The 18875-nt window shown below is 36.8% G+C and overlaps 1 protein-coding gene across 1 annotated transcript in view; it reads left to right on the top strand.

The window, feature by feature from the left end:
• LOC127448504 (solute carrier family 49 member 4-like) overlaps positions 1-18875 on the top strand; it is a 60045-nt gene that overhangs the window by 3871 nt on the left and 37299 nt on the right. The window contains exons 2-3 of the mRNA XM_051711104.1: positions 952-1045; positions 17180-17448. Of these exons, the coding sequence (XP_051567064.1) occupies positions 952-1045; positions 17180-17448 (363 nt within the window). The remainder of the gene's footprint in view (positions 1-951; positions 1046-17179; positions 17449-18875) is intronic.

Here is an 18875-nt window from a genome sequence, read left to right on the forward strand (position 1 = left end):
CATTGGGGTAATGACACTAAAATAGAATTCCACAGAACATAAAACTGGTGGAACGGCTCTTGTATCATCCTGAAGGGGTTTATTTCGGGTAACAGATTGACTGTACATTATCCCGCTTATTACACTGCTTCTTACCAAATAAATATATAAAATGTTGTTTTGAGTTTAAATTGTTTTACTAATTTGCTGAGAAAGAGACCACAGATGATACAAGAAACTTGCAGCCTACGTTTCATTTCAGGTTTAGTGAATGTCTTAATGGAAATGTAACAAGCGAAACGTTCCAACTACATTTTTGCTCTTTATCTTGAATGGCAGCACTTCACTTTCCCTTTTTTATTCTCAACACGGAGGTGATTGCCACAGGCTGTAAAAACCATGTCTGCCAAAAAACACGGGCCACAGTTTCTATATTAAACTCAAAAAGTGTATTTTTTTTTAACTTCAAGTTTCTGATCTGATGCACAAATCCAGTGAAAAGCATACAGTGTAAAGAGTTTAAATCTGCCCTCTGGTAAATTCATTTATTTTGTCCCCAATACATCATATTAATTCTTGGTTGAAAACTGAATGGTAAACCCATATTCTTTAAAAGTGATGTAATTATTTAGTTGTTAAAATACTTTCTCCCACCCCAGTTTAATACGCAGAGACAACTGTTAACTGAGCCATTCATACAATTATTTAACCAAAAAGTGTTAAAAGAATGTCTCCGTGCTGCCATGAGAAAATGTTTGTTTTAGTATCCCAACTAGCCTGACATGGCAACACTGGATGTCTGTATGCATATTTGGTGATGCTAATGCTGCAGAAATTACACACTTTGCCTTTATTTTGTTTATTAATAACTAGAAGACAGGCCTGCATAATTTACTGGTATAATGGGGATAGAACAAGATGATATATCTTTATAAAATCTCTTCTTTCCTTCCTCTCCGTCTTGTGCCAAAGGTTTGCGAGCGTCTCTGCTGCTGTCAGCGTTCTTCATGGTGCTGGGCACAGTGTTAAGATGTGTACCCCTCAAAGACCTGCAGTATAGACGTTGGTAAGACTCTGCTACATAATACAGTATATCAGTTTTTCAGCAAAAACTTTTGGATTAGGCTGTTACTGCATAAAGGTTCCTGGTAAATTGCATAATAATACAATTATTATGCAATAATAGATTATACTTCAAAAATCTTGCATTGCCCAACAAGCATTTGTTACATACCAAATATAAAAGATAGAAGAAAGATGTATTTGAGGACTCTTTCTTGAATATGTTTTGCACGAAATCAACTAAAATCATCATTAATCATCATTGCTAAAGATTTTATTAGTGTTGTAGCATTAATGTGCACAGTGTTGGCAACAAAGGCACTTTAGACTGGTGTGACATATTATTGGCAATTTGAGTTAGAAGAAACATTTCTTTCCCTGACTGTTCAAGCACTAAATTTGCACATCGCAAACAGTATTGGCAGTCTGAGTTGGATGTTTTGTTTGCCAAGTAAATAATTGTATGGTTATGGCTTTTGAGATATAGTCCAGTGCTCTAGATATTGAAATATGTCTCAATGGTAAATGAAATTATAGCCTGAAATTCTCTGCCCACACATATGCCATGCATGCGAAGAATCTTTTCTTCAATGGTTGCTCTGCTTTGCTACTCTTTTTAACTCCCAAAGACTACTGCAACAGAGTTGAACCGCTTTAAAAATGTGATCTTTTCATTTGCTTAAATACATATTGGTGGAACACTCTAACAGGATTGTGGCATGCTGTTCGCATTAGATTAGGAGTCTTTTACCTGAAAAATTGAATGTTCCCATCCTCTATTGTGCTTTGTGTCCTCTTTCCATTTTCTCGCACTCTTTCTTATCTCTCTAAGCCTTTTCACTCGCACATGAATAACATCAGCGCATAAAGAAATAACTATAGGAAACTTCTCATTGCAGCCACTGCAGTTTTGAGAAAAGGAAACAAACCCTGTGATTTCATTTGTTTTTTATTTATTTATTATTTATCTACTTTTTCTAACAAGAGTATCTGATAGGCATTCATGTTGGTTATTTGACTAGCTGTTTTTAATATTTATTTTCCCACATTATGTAAAGCTACATTATAACACATCCTTGGGTATAAATCTTTATTTAATTTTTTATTTGGTAGGTAAGGAATTGTGGGTTCATTCTATTTAGAGAATGGGGTTTTCTGATTGTGGGCTGCTGAAAATACACTATTCATGCAGATGTGCTCTCTTAAGTGTGTAATTGGCTGTCATAAACCTTTTTTATTAAAACATTATTGTACATTGGAAGTGTATGGGTAGAAGGGCCGGTAAAATGAACTTTGTAACTGGAATAGTAGGAGATCAAAGGACTTTTCAAAGTTTGCATAAGTTTCTGTTTTTCTCATAGATATGTTTATTTTTTATGTTTGCTTATTAAGTTAATTAATGGATTAAAATAAGACTAATTAGCTTTGGTTTGAGAGCTCCCACGATTCTAGAACAGACAGAAATGTGATCATGATTCATTGACCTTATCAGTTATATACTGTATTCTAGAGTGCATTTGCTTGATGTAAAACAAGTAAAGCTTTTTAGAACTGTTGCATGAGAGAAACAGCAGAGGATATGTTTATTGTTATATATTATATATTCTACCAGAAGCACATTGAAACAAAAATTCATTGCAAGCAGTCATCATAAAGTGACTGTTAATATAATCGCTGATTTCAGCAAAATGGCACTTAATGTGTCAAGTCTATTAAATGAGTGATCTCTATATTGTGTTTAACATTTTAAAGGCCAGATGCAGCTTATGCACACTTTATATGTACTTCGCAACAATACACTAAAACAGGGTTCCCACGCGTCCTGGAAAACCTGGAATTTTGCAATGCAGTTTTCCTGTCATGGAAAAGTCATGGAAAATTAGAAAAATACCTAAATGTCATGGAATATAATTATTTGTCCAGCAAAATATATAAGTATAATAGAACTGTTCGACTGTGTTGCTAAGAAGTTTTTCGTTGCATGTACTAAAACATGGTAACAATCGGGACTCGCAATAGGTATCAAATACACATTTGTATCATTTTGTATCTGCCTGCGGCTGCACATTGTGGAACAACTTCAACGGATAACTGTAATGAACAAATCTCTGTCACATACTTTCTCTGCTCATCTGCTGTCATTTCTGCTTTGCTCTGATGAAATAGTTGAAGCATTGATATAGCACAAAATAGGGATGCACCAATATAATTTTTTCTCTACCGATCCAATGTTGTTATTGTTTTCATAATCAGCTTAGAATATCTATTCCTCACCGTGTAGAACTAATTGGGGTCCTCTTTTAAATGAAAAGAAACACAAACCTCTAACTACACATTATTTCAATGGAAATGAATAGCCTATTAAGACAAATGTTATTGTTAACTAGTCTACTGGATAATGTAGCAGCAAAATTAACAGTAATTCCAGTAGAAGTCTTCAGTAGAAAAGAAGCCAATTTTCTTTGGACAAGTTTTTCAAATTGTGTATCTGGACTTCAGATCTCTTTTTTTTTTTTTTTTTTGTCCACTTTAGTTGTTATAGGATATAAGTCCACTTTTCATTCATACAGTTATTTTTTGGAACCCATTCTATTTAAATAGTGTTGTAATTTGTAAACAAATAATACTGATAATAATACATTATTATGATTATTAGTGACTTTTAGAATGAAAAAAATACAACATTTAATATATTTCAGTCATGAGCCTTTAAAACCCTCTATCTTTTATTTTGATGGTCGGAACATTCTAGGAAGTCGTGTAAGGGTGTGTTCACACTTGGCAGGTTTGGTTCGATTAAAACGAACTCTGGTGCGATTGCTCTGGTAGTGCGGTTCATTTGAACAAGTGTGAATGCTGCCATCCGAACCTTGGTGCGCACCAAACAAGCGGACTGAGACCGCCTGAATAGTGGGTCTCGGTCCGCTTCCAAACGAACTCTGGTGCGGTTCGATTGATATATGAACGCAACATGGACCAAATGACGTCTAAACAGACCAAAAACAGGAAGTAATTTGCCTAATACTGACCTCAAGCATACCTGGTTCTTCTCATCATAGGAGCTATGTTGCCCATCGGTACAGGCGTCGGAACCTCCGTCAGCCGTCTTTGCAGCATATCTTCATCTGTGTGTTCAACGGAGGAATTCCTGGCACTGTTTTGACTCCTTTACAAATTTTATTAGCTCTTCGTTTGTTCTCAGCTGGTAAAAATACCAATATATATTTATGCAATATCACACGAGCAAGAGTGCGATATAGCCCTACATCAGCACTGCTGTGATTCTGCCGCAGACCGAGTGCCGTAGGTAATCACAGCAGTGCTGATTTAGGGCCATATAGCATGATTACGAGTGTGATATTGCTTATATACAACAGTTTAATGAACAAGTCATTTTAAAAAAATTAGGAAAAACGGAGTACGGTCACAAAAACGCATTTGTGCATGGAACTACTTTATTACGTGACAGATCTGAATCTGCCGTTGCTGGTTCAAGCCAAATGATGCGTCTAATACTTCGTTAGTAATTCAAAAATGTCACTTCAGAAATAGTATCATGGCTTGTGCTGTTTCTAACAAGTTACTGGATAAACGAGGATGGATGTGTGTGTGTGTGTGTGTGAGAAAGAGAGAGAGAGAGAGAGACGGAGCGTGTGCGATCACCTGTTGTTGCCACTCCCAAGCAGAGATGCTGTCAGCTTTCTAAAGATCAGCTTTCTCAGTGGTAAAATAGCCATCCAAGCGGGGGTATTCCTCTCTATTTCAAGGTAGCCGGTGCGCAAGAGTCATTCACTATAGAAACCGCAATGTCCTCCGCCATTGTAAACAGTATGTAGTGAAAGTGGAAACTTGGGTAAGAGGTAAGTGCCTTGAGTTCTGTAATTAATCAGTCTCTTGTGTCTCTCAGCTGTGATGAGCCGTAATGCTGAAGTTGTTCGTTTAAAGCCGTTGAAAGCTATTTCCTAGCTTTAGTAGTGTAGTAGCGATCACGGGGCGCTGTTGTATGTAAACAGAGGCTGATGTGGATTCACTTCACGTCACCAACTGGCTCATATTACACACAAAAATGATCTTTTGCCACCACCTGCTGGCCAACATATGTAATGTCAAAAAAAGAAAAAAGATAAACAGTAGCTCTTAACACATATGCACTGCTCTTACATTTTAGTTTAGAATGCCACTAACACAAGCGGAGTGATACACACACAGTAAAGCGTCCGAGTGCTGATGGTGTCAGACCATCAATGCTCATGGAACGTCTCTAGTCCAGTCAGATTCGAGGACCGGAACTAACTGTTGTATATACATATATAAATCCAATGAGCACATTTCGCCCAGCAGCCAGCATTGTTTTGGATGTTTGGCAAGTTCCATCACAAAATATATACATCATAAAAGCTGTCCAATCAGGTTGTGAATTTTTCCTGATGCCTTTTGCTTCGTATCTGTAGGTTTGGTGTTAAAAATGCCAGTGTGAATGCTAAACGAACCAGGACTAAATTTATCATTTTCTTTTTTGGTCCAGACCAAGAGGACCAAGAGAACCGAACTACAAGTGTGAACACTTATTCTTATTCAAATTCTGGTAAAATGCTCCTCTGGTACCGTTCTAAATGCATATTATCAGTGAACCGAACTATTGAACATCTACATCTGAAATGTTGTTCATGAGTAGCGCTCGCGTATGAAAATAGCTGCGAGCTCTGAGGGGTTAAAAATAGCCGTGATCGCTTCACCAGCCTGCGCTTGCTATGTATGTGTGTCAACAGAGCAGCACCATTCACTAAAACGCACTGCGCTTGCATACATACTACAGATATACTTAACGCAGCCTTTTGTGATTCACAAAACTATCGCAAGTCTTTTATGTCATTTTTGGAGCTTGACAGTAATGAACATGACAAACACACAGTATCGGATTTGGATCGGGCTCGTCAGACCGATACCCAGTCCGCCTAAAAACGTCAGTATCAGAGCCGATACTGATTTAAGTATCGGATTGGTGAATCCCTAGTATGAAATAAAAAAATTTAATTCAAACATTACTGTTGTGTTAACCACAAGTTCATTTGAGTTATAAACTTTATACGACGATGACGGTAGGACATTTTTTTTTATTTTTAGAATTGTTAGCGTGGTGATTCGGGATTCACACTTCAGGATGTGAATTAATTTTCAATAATTCAGTGATAAGATTCCGCTTATACCGTAGGTTACCACATGTAGTATGTGGAAAACACTGATGGAATCGACTTTGAAGTGCACAGCACATACAGGCTATGTATTTATTTAATTCAATTTGCAGTGATAAATAATCACACTGTGGCAGTGTTAATTTATGTTAAATGTTAAATATTACATTGTTGGGCATATTAAGTTTCCTGGAAATGTGCTTGAAAAAAGAGTGGGAACCCAGTTAAGTAGACTTTCTTCCTTCTGTGTAAAAATAATGGGCAAATCTCGCATTTAGAGTTTACTGGAAATCCATGCTGGCAATTGTATATACTGTATGCTCAACTGTGGAGGTACACCTGGTGTGAAAATACCACAGGACTGTATAGGACTGATTCACAGACCTCATGATTCACAGTGCTTGAGTCATCAGATACTTGTGCATAAACTGTAAAACTTGGGTTTATGGAGAGCTACTAAAAACCTTTGGTTCAGCTAGGGTGGTAGATACCTAAAATGTGTTAGGATGTAGGAGGTCATACACGTCATGCAATTTGACCCCGTGACTTCAGCATCTGCCCTTATTCTGTGAATAGAGTGAAGAGTGGAACATCAAAACTACCACTAGGTGTCAGCACCTGCTTTAAAAAAGTGTGAAAGGATCCTCATTAAAGAGGTAATGTGCATCTGACATATCAAGTGACACACTGTGGGTCCTTCAGATCTAAAAAAGCTACTTTCCAGGGTTTAAGCCAAAATTTACACAATCAGACTGTAGTTATTTGCAAAAAAACTTTTTTACAGCTTATTATGGAAGCATGTTTTTGCATTGGGAATACTATTGGAAACTCATCAGTTCTGTTCATGTATTTCTCAAAATATTTAGTTACTCTTAATAACATAAATCTTTATTAGATCAAGCATGGCCCAACAATAAAGACACCATGAAATGGCTTGCCGTTTTGTGTGCAGTTTTCTATGTTGTTGAATTTCCTTTTGAAACGATGTTTGGGCAGGACATATTGAAGGGATAGTCAAGACTCCAGGCTTTAGTTTATGTGACAGCCATAAACCATGATTTGCTACTTGCTAGTTGTTGCAGGTGGTACTAGGGGGAGGGAGATCCAGAGAGCATTTGATTCGACAGAAATATGTGTGCAACTTGAGTCATCAATATTTTTTATATGTTTTCATGGAAGCCACCAAAAATGTCCCCAAAATAAAAAAAATGTGAGGACAAAAAAATGCCCTCATCATGACTACTTCTGTTGTTGTTTTTATTTGCAACATCTGATTTCTTAATTTTCTGTTAAAGTCCTAGTTGTATATATTATGGCATAAAGTATGAGTTGATTTTGATTTACTTCTTAGGTTGAGAAATAAAAAATTCTTAATCTTAAGAATTTGCAGTAATTAATTGATTAAAATAACATTTTCAAATGGGTGAGACACAGTTTGTTTAAATGGCTATAAAAAAATATGCCTTAAAGGGGGGAAAATGCTCCAGAAAAATAAAATCCAGGGGGCAAATATTGACCTTTTAATATGAAAGTTAATTTCTGATTCTGCTGTACATGAGTCTTGAAAACTTAAATATTTGGATTAATGTAATGTATTAAATGTTACTGCAAATTTTGCAGATTGAAGTACATCACCAAGGTAATGTTATCTAAGTGGCTGATATAGATGAAGACTTGTTGAAATTGCAAGAATGACTTGTGATAGTCTTGGACAACATGATCACATGGGAAATCGACATGTTGCTGCCGAATGTTCCAGTATCCTAACATCGACATCATTCTGCCGAGTTACTGACAAGCGCCATCTCCTCAGATATTTTGCATTAATTCAAATGTGTTTACCTTTTCTTGTGGCCTCAGAGACACGGGTTCTGGTCTCATGGAAACAAGGACGTAATTGTGTTGCGTTTGGAGGTTACATTTTCCCTCCAAAATTACATTTTTACTCCACTGGCGGTTAGGTTTAGGGTTGGTGTTTTGGTTAGGGTGTATGGTTAATAAAAGAAAATGTGTTCCTGTTGACTGTATAACATCATTTACAACTAAAAATGCAACACTGGGGACAGTGGTTTGAATTTCCATTATCACAGACCGATTTCAGCAGCAGAACTTTTGACCTACTGTTGCCAGATTCACATGTAACAAGTTATTGTTATTTAGCTGGCTGACATAGTTGAGGTTCTGTTGAAATTGCAAGAATAGCTTGTGATAGTCTTAAAGCATCAGAATAGGTTAAATTACAAACAGTTCATATTTTGCACAGTGTGCCATCATTTTCAAGCAAAAGTTTGTTTATGAATGTATTACTGTCATAGGGTTACATTAGCTTTATTAGTTTAAAAATAAATTCTAAAATTATTTGCTTACTTTACACAGTGAAAAGTTTTGTAGTGCAAGTAACAATCGACCAGGCCAGCTGAAAAAACATTCCTTATTGTTGTACCCCTGTGAAGGCTTTGGTTTGTAGTCAGAAGGCCTATTTTACTGCAATCATGGCAGATGGACGAAGAAAATCATTTTTTTTTACAATGCTGTGTGATTACAAATGCTAATGATTGTTCTCAAATCAACAGCCATTGTGACCGACAGAGCTGATGTATTCCAATAGAAAGCAAGGACTGATTGAAGGCTGCTCCTGCGTGTTTGTCAAATTTATGATTGTTGTCTTTGCCTTGACGAGTCACTAAGGCTGCATTTACACTTGTCAACCTATTCCGATTTTTTTGTTTTTCACTGATATCTAGCACAGATCAGATCTTGTTGCATGCATGTAAACGGCAAAAACACTTATGAGATTGGATTTTTTCGCATCAAATCTGAGCCACTTCCAAATGTGAAATGGGAATTCTTACATGTAAATCGTATTGACTTTGTGAGTAGTCCTCTCCTTTGAAGAATTAATTGTAGGCTATTCTTGTGATGTTAATCGATATTTCTAAGAACAATGGCATGTAAAATAGTGGCATGCTCTTTGCCTTTCATTTTAATCACTTATTAGGACTACTACTAGAAAAGAGCAGAGCATTTTGGCAGGTAAATAATGTAAACAGTCGGTTATGTCGTAAGTAAATGTAAACAGGCACGACCAAAACATCGGATATGGTGAAATGATCAGATGTGTGCATTAATTGCTTGATTAGATCTACAGTCCAGCGGTGCATATCGCAGTGTTACAATGGTTTTTATGACATCAGAGTCAAATAAACCAAGAGTTAGCTTCACCGACTGTGTTCCTTCCTTGCAAGCCAAACTGAACAAAATATTCAGGTAGCCCTTGAATTATTATTTTTTCTTTTAACTTCAGTAGATAAACATAAGCACACAATTATTTCATATCTGCAACATGTTTTAAAGTCCCTCTGGTCCCTCTTTTATTTTGGATTTGTTCTAGTTTTGAATTTTTGGCATGATTAGACTCTCTTGGTCAATATAAAGCAATCCATTTATAATGTTATTCAGTTACTTTTTGCTCTGATTTAAGTAAGGTACCAATCATGCAGGCAATATCATTTGCATTCAAATTCTGTTAGGCGAGCAGTTTCATTAGAAAGCACAGAGACTCCTCCCTGACATTGTCCTCGCCAGATCATAGCTAGATGAGAATCATCTAATGCTAAATCACCACCCCTCCCCTGCCCTCACGTTTCTGCATGTGCAAGACTCATTGCTCCTTTTTCATCTCTCACTTTATTTCAAATTTAAGGTTACCACATTATCTGGTCATCATCTGAGGAAAGATTGCATAGAGGGTCACACAGGACACTTTTGCAAGTTTTTATCCATACTTAAAAGGATAGTTCACCCAAAAATGAAAGAATGAATTTGTTTAATGCAAAACAAAAAGTGAAGATGTTTAAATGAATATCATAGGCTGTCTTTTCTAACCAATGTGTATCATAGGCTGTCTTTTCTAACCAATGTCAGTGGATAGCACCTCACTTAGCGTACAAATATCATAAAAATGGTCAATGTGGCTTGTGCATCATATTCCAAGTCTTCTGAAGACAAGAAGAAGAAATAATCGGAAGTTTAAAGTAAACTTCCAGTGTTAAAATTGTAACCATCAGTATTTATTGTGTAGAAACCCTATTTAGTCATTGCTAAGGAGGTTGCAGGCACTTCAGCATTGTGCCTAACAACACCCTTTAGCTGACTATATATATTGTGGCCCTCTTGTACCTTATTGCTTAATTAAAATAAGACACCAGAATCAGTTCAGAATGGATTTCATCTAGTGGGCAATATCTGTAGTCATTTGCTTTCCACCACATTTAGTGTCAATTTTGCATTGTTTCCAACAGTAATTGACAATGACCTTAAAGTTATAATGCTCGGCTTTAGGTTTAATTTAGAATCATCTGTGATCCAATTATAAGTGATGTGAAGTTTATCACGATGTTTGCAATCAATTCAAATGTAAGCAGCTTCTACTTATTTAGGAAAAAAAAATCCTAGAGTGTATTCTAGCATATTTCAAACAGGAAAAATCACACAGGCTTTAGCATGAAAACAGTGTCACAGAGGCCAGTCAAGTAATATGCTATTGGAATGCATTAACAGCTTACTGCAGAAACATGTTGACATACAGTACTAGAACAAAATGGAAAGAATTAGTGGAGGGAGCTTTTCTTAAAAGATTTGGCTGAAGAGAGAAAATAATTTTGTCGTAGGGTGAAAACTGCAATCTTGGATCTCTTAGTGTGACGTGTTAGTCATCAGCGATTGATTAATTGCTTATTCAGTTCATTTTGGCCTACGATGAACTTCTGACATTATCAGAAAATTTGGGTCGCAGTCCTGGTTGTCTAATGTGACCGAGAGGGTGAGACGTAAAAATGTTGAAACTAGCTTAGGGGGGCCTGGGTAGCTCAGTGGTAAAAGACGCTGGCTACCACCCCTGGAGTTCGCTAGTTCGAATCCCAGGGCGTGCTGAGTGACTCCAGCCAGGTCTCCTAAGCAACCAAATTGGCCCGGTTGCTAGGGAGGGTAGAGTCACATGGGGTAACCTCCTCGTGGTCGCCATAATATGGTTCGTTCTCGGTGGGGCACGTGGTGAGTTGAGCATGGATGCTGCGGTGGATGGCGTGAAGCCTCCACATGCGCTATGTCTCCGTGTCAACACGCTCAACAAGCCACGTGATAAGATGCGCGGGTTGATCGTCTCAGACGTGGAGGCAACTGGGATTCGTCCTCCGCCACCCGGATTGAGGCGAATCACTACACGACCATGAGGACTTAAAAGCACATTGGGATTTGGGCATACCAAATTGGGAGAAAAAGGGGACAAAATCCACAAAAAAAAAGAAAATGTTGAAACTAGCTTGCCTATATGAAATAAAGGTCTTGTTAATTAAGATGTTTTTATAGAAATGCAGTATAAAAATCTTGTTAAATAAGGTTTCAAAATGGCCTCGAGTTTATACTAAAGACCGAGTGGTCTGGGGGGCCTGGGTAGCTCAGTGGTAAAGATGCTGGCTACCACCCCTGGAATTCACTAGTTCAAATCCCAGGGCATGCTGAGTGACTCCAGCCAGGTCTCCTAAGCAACCAAATTGGCCCGGTTGCTAGGGAGGGTAGAGTCACATGGGGTAACCTCCTCGTGATCGCCATAATGTGGTTCATTCTCGGAGGGGCGCGTGGTGAGTTGAGCGTGGATGCCGCGGTGGATGGCGTGAAGCCTCCACACGCTATGTCTCTATGGCAACGCGCTCAACAAGCCACATGATAAGATGCGCGGGTTGACGATCTCAGGGTTGGAGGCAGCTGGGATTCGTCCTCCGCCACCCAGACTGAGGCGAATCACTACGTGACCACGAGGACTTAAAAAGCACATTGGGAATTGGGCATTCCAAATTGGGAGAAAAAAGGGGAGAAAATCCAAAAAACAAAACAAAAAAAAAAAGACTGAGTGGTCTACAAATTCCCTCTTTCATCCAGCCACAAGACTCATTTCATTCAGACCTTTTTTTTTTTTTTCTGGCAAAATATTGCTAGTATTAGTGCAAGATCTTGCTGGGGACAGTTGCGCAGTGTCATTGTGACCAGAGTCTATATCATCTATAGCTGACATAAAAGCAGCACAGGGATGATGAGATACCTGGATCGGTATGGGCTCCGATACTGACGTTTTTAGATGGATCGGGTATCGGTCCGACGAGCCCGATCCAAATCCGATACTGTGTGTTAGTCATGTTTGTTCCTGTCAAGCTCCAAAAATGACATAAAAGAACCATAAAAACACCATTGAAGTAGTTCATATGACTCTTGCATTTTATTCAAAGCCACTTGAAGACGTGCGATAGCTCTGTGAATCATAAAAGGCTGCGTTTAATAAGTAACTATGCACGTGCAGCACCAGCGCGTTTTTGAATGGCGCTGCTCTGTTTGCACACACACTCGCGGCTATTTTTAGCCTTCACGCGTTGTGCAACATTTGAGTGCTACTCACAAACTCAGATGTAGATGCTCAATAGTTCAGTTCACTTTTAATATAAATTTAGAACAGCGCCGGAGGTGCATTTGACCAGAATTTGAATAAGAAGCTAATTAAACTGCTGTGAACTTGCTTACAAACAGAGTTCAGAATGTCAAAATCAAAGCCTGAGGGTTTTAAAGTTAAAGGTGCACAATTGAAATATATTACTATTGTATTTCAATTCTAAAAGTCAATAATAATAATAATAATAATTATTATTATTATTATTATTATTATTATTATTTTACAAATTATAACAATATTTAAGTTAATTGGTTCCAAAAAAATAACTGTGAATGAAAAGTGAACTGATATCTTAAAACTAAATTGAACAAAAAAAGAGATCTGATTCCTTTAAAGTCCATATACAAGTTGAATGTTTTTTTTGCACACACACACACACACACACAAAAACTGCCTTCTTTTCTACTGAAAACCTAGACTGGAATTACTGTTAATTTTGCTGCAGCATTAGCCAGTAGACTAGTTAAAAGTTTTTCTTAATAGTTTGTACATTTATATTGAAATAATGTGTAGTTAAAGGTTTGTTTCTTTACATTATAATTAGCATTACTGAGTGAGGTATAGATATTCTAAACTGATTATGAAAAAAACAACACTGGTATCGGATCGGTATCGGCCGATACTAAGATTTCAGATATCAGAATCGGATCGGAAGAGAAAAAGTGGTATCGGTGCATCCCTATCTTTTACCCAAGATCTCACTGGGGTCATGTCACCCAAAAATTTAAATTCTCATTATTTACTCACCCTCATGATATCCCAGGTGTGTATGACTTTCTTTTTTCACCAGAACGTATTTCAAGAAAAATAGAAAAATATCTTAGCTCAGTAGGTTCTTAAAATGCAAGTGAATGGAGATTTCTCTTTAGAAGCTCCAAAAATCACAGACAGTTAGCATAAACATCATCCATACGACACCAGCTGTTAAATGAATGTCTTCTAAAGCAACACAATCGCTTTTTGTGTGAAAAAGATAAATATTTAAGTATGTTTTTTTAACTCAAAATCATCGTTTCTGGTCAGCATTGGTAAGCGTGTCATGTAATCACATTGACATTTGAAATAAGAGAACTGAGGTAAGTGCAGCGCTGTTTACAAGGAGGAACACTGTACAGTAGCTTGGTTGGTTTTGGTTTAGATCTGTATTTATCTGTTTCTTTTCTCACAATGGTGCGTTTGTGTGCTTATCCTGGATGTCTCAACCGAGAGGAGAATGTGAGATTAAATCTGTATAATGGCAACGTGAATACGTCAAACGAGAGACCGCTTGGACTTCACCCTCTTGTGAAGCTTACCCGAAGCATTGGTTTATAGTTATACAGTACTTACGTTTTTTTGCACCAAAAGTGATTGTATTGCTTTAGAAGACATTAACCAATGGAGTCGTATCGTTTATGTGTATGCGACAGACTGTGATTTTTGGAGCTTCAAAAGAGAATTCGCCATTCACTTGCATTTTGAGGACCTAATGAGCTAAGATATTTTTCTATTTTTTTTTTCAAGTGTTCTTGTGTAGAAATAAAGACATACACACCTGGGATATCATGAGGGTAAGTCAATTTTTGGGTGAACTACCACTTTAAGGACAGAAAAAATTTGCAAAATTACACATGGCTTTAAAAGAGTTAAAAAAGGACTGGGTATATGTTGATCTATAAATGTCATGTTGTGTACTGATGCTTACCCAAATGACCTTGTGAGCTGTTTTTAAATCTAGGGCAGGTATGCCATGAATTATTTTTTTTTACCCACTACTGAGTACTACTTCACAGCTTTGTTTTTACTGCCCCTCAAATGCTCTTTGACAAGCCAAAGTCAAGAATGCCATTTCTTTGCCAACACACAAAATTTGTTCAATTCTTGACAGTCACAAACTAGAAAAAAGCTTGGTATCGCTGACACAAAAAACCTCTTGATCTTTTTGAGAGCGATTGCCATGATGCAAAAAGATAATTTTAGTTTCGTTTGTCTGTGTTTGGGCTGTAGAAAACAGCAAAGTGTTTCAGTCATTCTCTATCTCCGCCAATACTGAGAATCTGTTCTGGGGGAAAACTGCTGCAGCGTTTACTCAGACAGTTAGGCTATCACAAGTTTCCCGCTGGGACCCAGTCTTTCTCTCTTTTGTTTCCTCTGCAATCCATACCTCACCACCATCCATACCTTGGAAATCGAAAAAAAGTCTGGTAATCACATACAGAACAGTTTCTTTTTTTTTTTTTTTTTTTTTATGTAAATAGTTAATTGTTCCTTTGTCTCATAATAGGTATCACTAAATACTATTGCTCATACTTAGGGTTAGGGATTTGAACAAACCCTTTACGCTGAGTGTTAGACCTGAGTAATTTGTCTTTTTTTTTTTTTGTGCTACGGACATGAATGATACCTCATCCAGTTTATTAAAAAGAGTTGTGCTATTTTTATTTTTATTTATTTATTTATTTTATTTTATTTTTTTGAAGCGATCAAACTTCAGATTTTCATCTGGCAGACAATAAAATAGGGATGTCTACAAATAATCGACTAATCGAGCACTTGTTAAGCACCAAATAATTGACTATTTAAAACACCACTTGAATATCGCAAGTATTTTGCACATTTGCTTGCTGTAGACAACACTGAATTATTCTGTACTTCCCCCCCCTAACAAATCTCAGCAAATCTCGCAGTTACAGTTGAGTCATTATTGCACTCAGAATTGTAGTGAAATGTAATGTGAACTGAATGAATGCATATTGCTTATTTAATTTTCTTTTTCCAAAATAAATGCAACATTTGTTGAAGTTAGCTTATTTTGAAACCATTCTTGGTTAACGTTTTGGAACAAAACAAAATGTGTCATGCCTAGTCTTTACATTAGCCAACATTTTAATTTATGAGTGATCTTGTTTTTTGTGTGTTTGAGTACTGAACTAATTACTTGTTAATGCCCATCCCTAATAAAACTGGTAAAGAAATTCCATATACTTAGTGTAAGAGTGATCCAAGCCATGTCTAGTTAAATATTATCTCATATTGCGGCACGTCTTATGTGACTGTCTCCACTCACAAAAATAACTTTTTGGCTGAACTTGATTTAATAATGGAGAGTGGTTCCACATGTTTGAAAATGAGTTTTCTTAAATTAAAATTGCCATGTAATTTCAACTTAATTACTTCAAGTAGAGGGAACTTAACTGAATCAAGTAAACCTAACAAAATGTAACATGTCAAAACAACTCAAATGAAAATTAAAAGTGATATGCTAGCTAGTGGCAGGAAATGTTAGCATGCTAAGTACATGCTGGTGGGAAGCACTACTGAATGCCACTTGGTCACTTTGCAATTGTTAGCACTGCAATTGTTCAGTAGATAAAGCAATAAGTAGAATACTCAAAATGAATTGGTCCTCCACCTAGGCTAAATCTCAACTTTTACCATGATGGTGACCTCCAAAACTACAACATAACAGAATCTTTTCTAAATCTCAACATAAAACATTAAATATTTAAAAAGTGTCCACCTTTAAATTAATCTTGTAAAAAGACATAAAATAACACTTAATTTTGACATTTACTTTCCCTGTGGAGTCCCATGCAAAGCATGCTGGAACAAGAAACCCTCTGCCAGTTTCAGTTTTTCAAACAAAAATATTCATGTTGTCCCAATACAAATGGATTAAGTAAAACCGAAAAGACACTTTTTTTAATAGTTGAATGAACTCCGTTCATTAAAGTTCCCTTGATTACATGAATTTGAGTAATATGAACATGGTAGGATTGAGTAATAACTGAAAATAGTGACAGTTTATTTTTTTGAGTGTCCCTGGGATGAATCACTTTTGTTGTAGTGTTCCTCATTTGTAAGTAGTTTTGGATAAAAGGCACAATTTCTATTTGTCTCCCAAACGAATATCTAGCATTTATGCATTGGCGCTGCCAGAGGTGTGAATATATTGGGGGGGTTATTTTACACCGTTTTTGAATGTTCTTCATCTAATTAGAATTTAGAGTCAGAACCATCAGTCTTAAAATGTACTTTTCACTGTTTTGAGTCTTATGTTAACTGAAGCTTTACACAATGTGAAACTATTTAGGCACTGATGCCAGACTAAACATCTTCTAGTTTGCATCCACCAAGTTCCAAAAAAAAAAAAAAAAAAAAAAAAGCAATCAATTGAAATAAAATATCTTTCATTTGTAAAGTATTTCATTAACTGTATTATCCAAAAGTGGTTATTGTCTTCCTAGGATAAAGGGATTTTGTTGTGTTCCTTATTTGTACGTTATATATTTATTTTTATTTTTTATCACACCATCTGCTAAATGATTGAAGCCCTGGCAATCATCCACGATCACCCTAGTATTGAAGTGGTGAATACTGTTTTGGCAGGCACCACTCATGTTGTCTTTAAAGAATTTCGTTATTGGTATGTTTCATTAAATGCCTCTTTCTTTTTTCTTTTTTACAGGTTAATTCATGGAGGGCAACTTCTAAATGGTTTAGCTGGTCCTACCATTATGAGTGCTGGTCCTCTGCTCTCTACTACTTGGTTTGCTCCTGATCAAAGGGCCACGGCCACTGCTATTGCTTCACTGGTCAGCTACCTGGGGTCAGCATGTGCCTTTCTGATTGGTCCACTGGCCGTCCCTGCACCCAATGATACCCAGATAGTGGGCACCGCCATCCACTGGGACCAAAACCACATCAGAGACAGGATACAGTTTGTCCTTTATGCAGGTACGCTATTGCCTGCTGAAAAATCCACAAACATTATTCATGCTCAGTCAATACTGAATTATTTTAAACTTTTGCCAAACAGAAAAGCAATCACAAGAAAACAATCAATAGTGCCTCTCCAAATACCACAATCAAATGTCTTGATGTCTTTTGCATTCACCTCTTTATAAAAATTGGCTCACATTTTTCTGCTTAACCGATTCAGAATATTAAAACATTTAGAAAGAGAGAGAGATCTCACCCAATAATAGATTGATACACAGACTCTGCTTCAGTTGAAAGATGTTGCTGTTACTTTCCTGTGTGGAAAAGATATGGAATGGATGGTGGCTTAGAGGTCAATGAGAAATTTGCATCAAGATGCGACCACATGCACCAGATTTTGACAAGCTCCTTGAAGATGTAAAACTTTAAGAGAGGCAATAATTTTTTCAAACCAGTCAAACGTTTAGACACACCAGCTCATTGTTTAGTTCCATATTTTATAATAATTCATGAAATATAAAATATGGCACGCAAATATAAGTATGGCAATTAGAAAGTGACTAAACATTTTTTTTTAAATGAATCAAAATTACATTGCACTGATGCCAGACTAAATTGGCACTGATGCCAGAATAATCATCATTTGGTTGGCATCCATCAAGTTCGAATTAAAAAGAGAAAGCAATCAATTTAGATGAATCATCTTTCATTGTAAAATGTTTAATTCACTTGATTATTAAAAAAATGATTACTTGATTATATGAAGCATTTTTCCTTTTGAATTTCCACCATAAATAACTATCTTGATATACAGTGTATCGTGATCATGATATAAGGCTTTGGTCATACCGCCCACCACTAGCCAGGTGAACCTGTACTTTAAGATTGAAAATAGCATATTTATAGTAAGTGTATTGTTTAGAAATTATCTAGCTAAAAAAAACATGGGCTCTGTCCAAGAAATTTACACACATTTTATGATGTGGACAGGGCCCAGAAGAGGACAAAAAGAGATTTAGGAACTCAACCTGAATACTGTGCTGCTGGCAGTGTGAGTGCATCAGGCTTTGAGAAACTGTGCCAACAGGTTTTTGGATTTTATTTGTCCTTGGCTACAGCACCACTATCTAATGAACTTGGTCGCACCATTATGAATTCCAGCACTATATGAGCTTGTTGGAAAGCTGTGGATATGGCTGTTTCTATTTGCATGGACTAGGGTTAATGAGCTGATCAGCTGTCTCATTGTGCATTTCCTCCCTCTACAGGCTTGTAATAAATCTGCTAGACTCATGGTTAACTCTAGATTAATGTGAGCCATCTAATGACCATTAATAATGCTGGTTTGGATTCTCTCTCTCTCGCTCGCTCGCTCTAATTTGAATATAGTGTTGGAAAATTGCACTGAAATGCTCGATACGTTAAGCTCTTTTTTTTAATTA

This window comes from Myxocyprinus asiaticus, chromosome 11, assembly GCF_019703515.2.
Source record: "Myxocyprinus asiaticus isolate MX2 ecotype Aquarium Trade chromosome 11, UBuf_Myxa_2, whole genome shotgun sequence".
NCBI lineage: Eukaryota > Metazoa > Chordata > Actinopteri > Cypriniformes > Catostomidae > Myxocyprinus > Myxocyprinus asiaticus.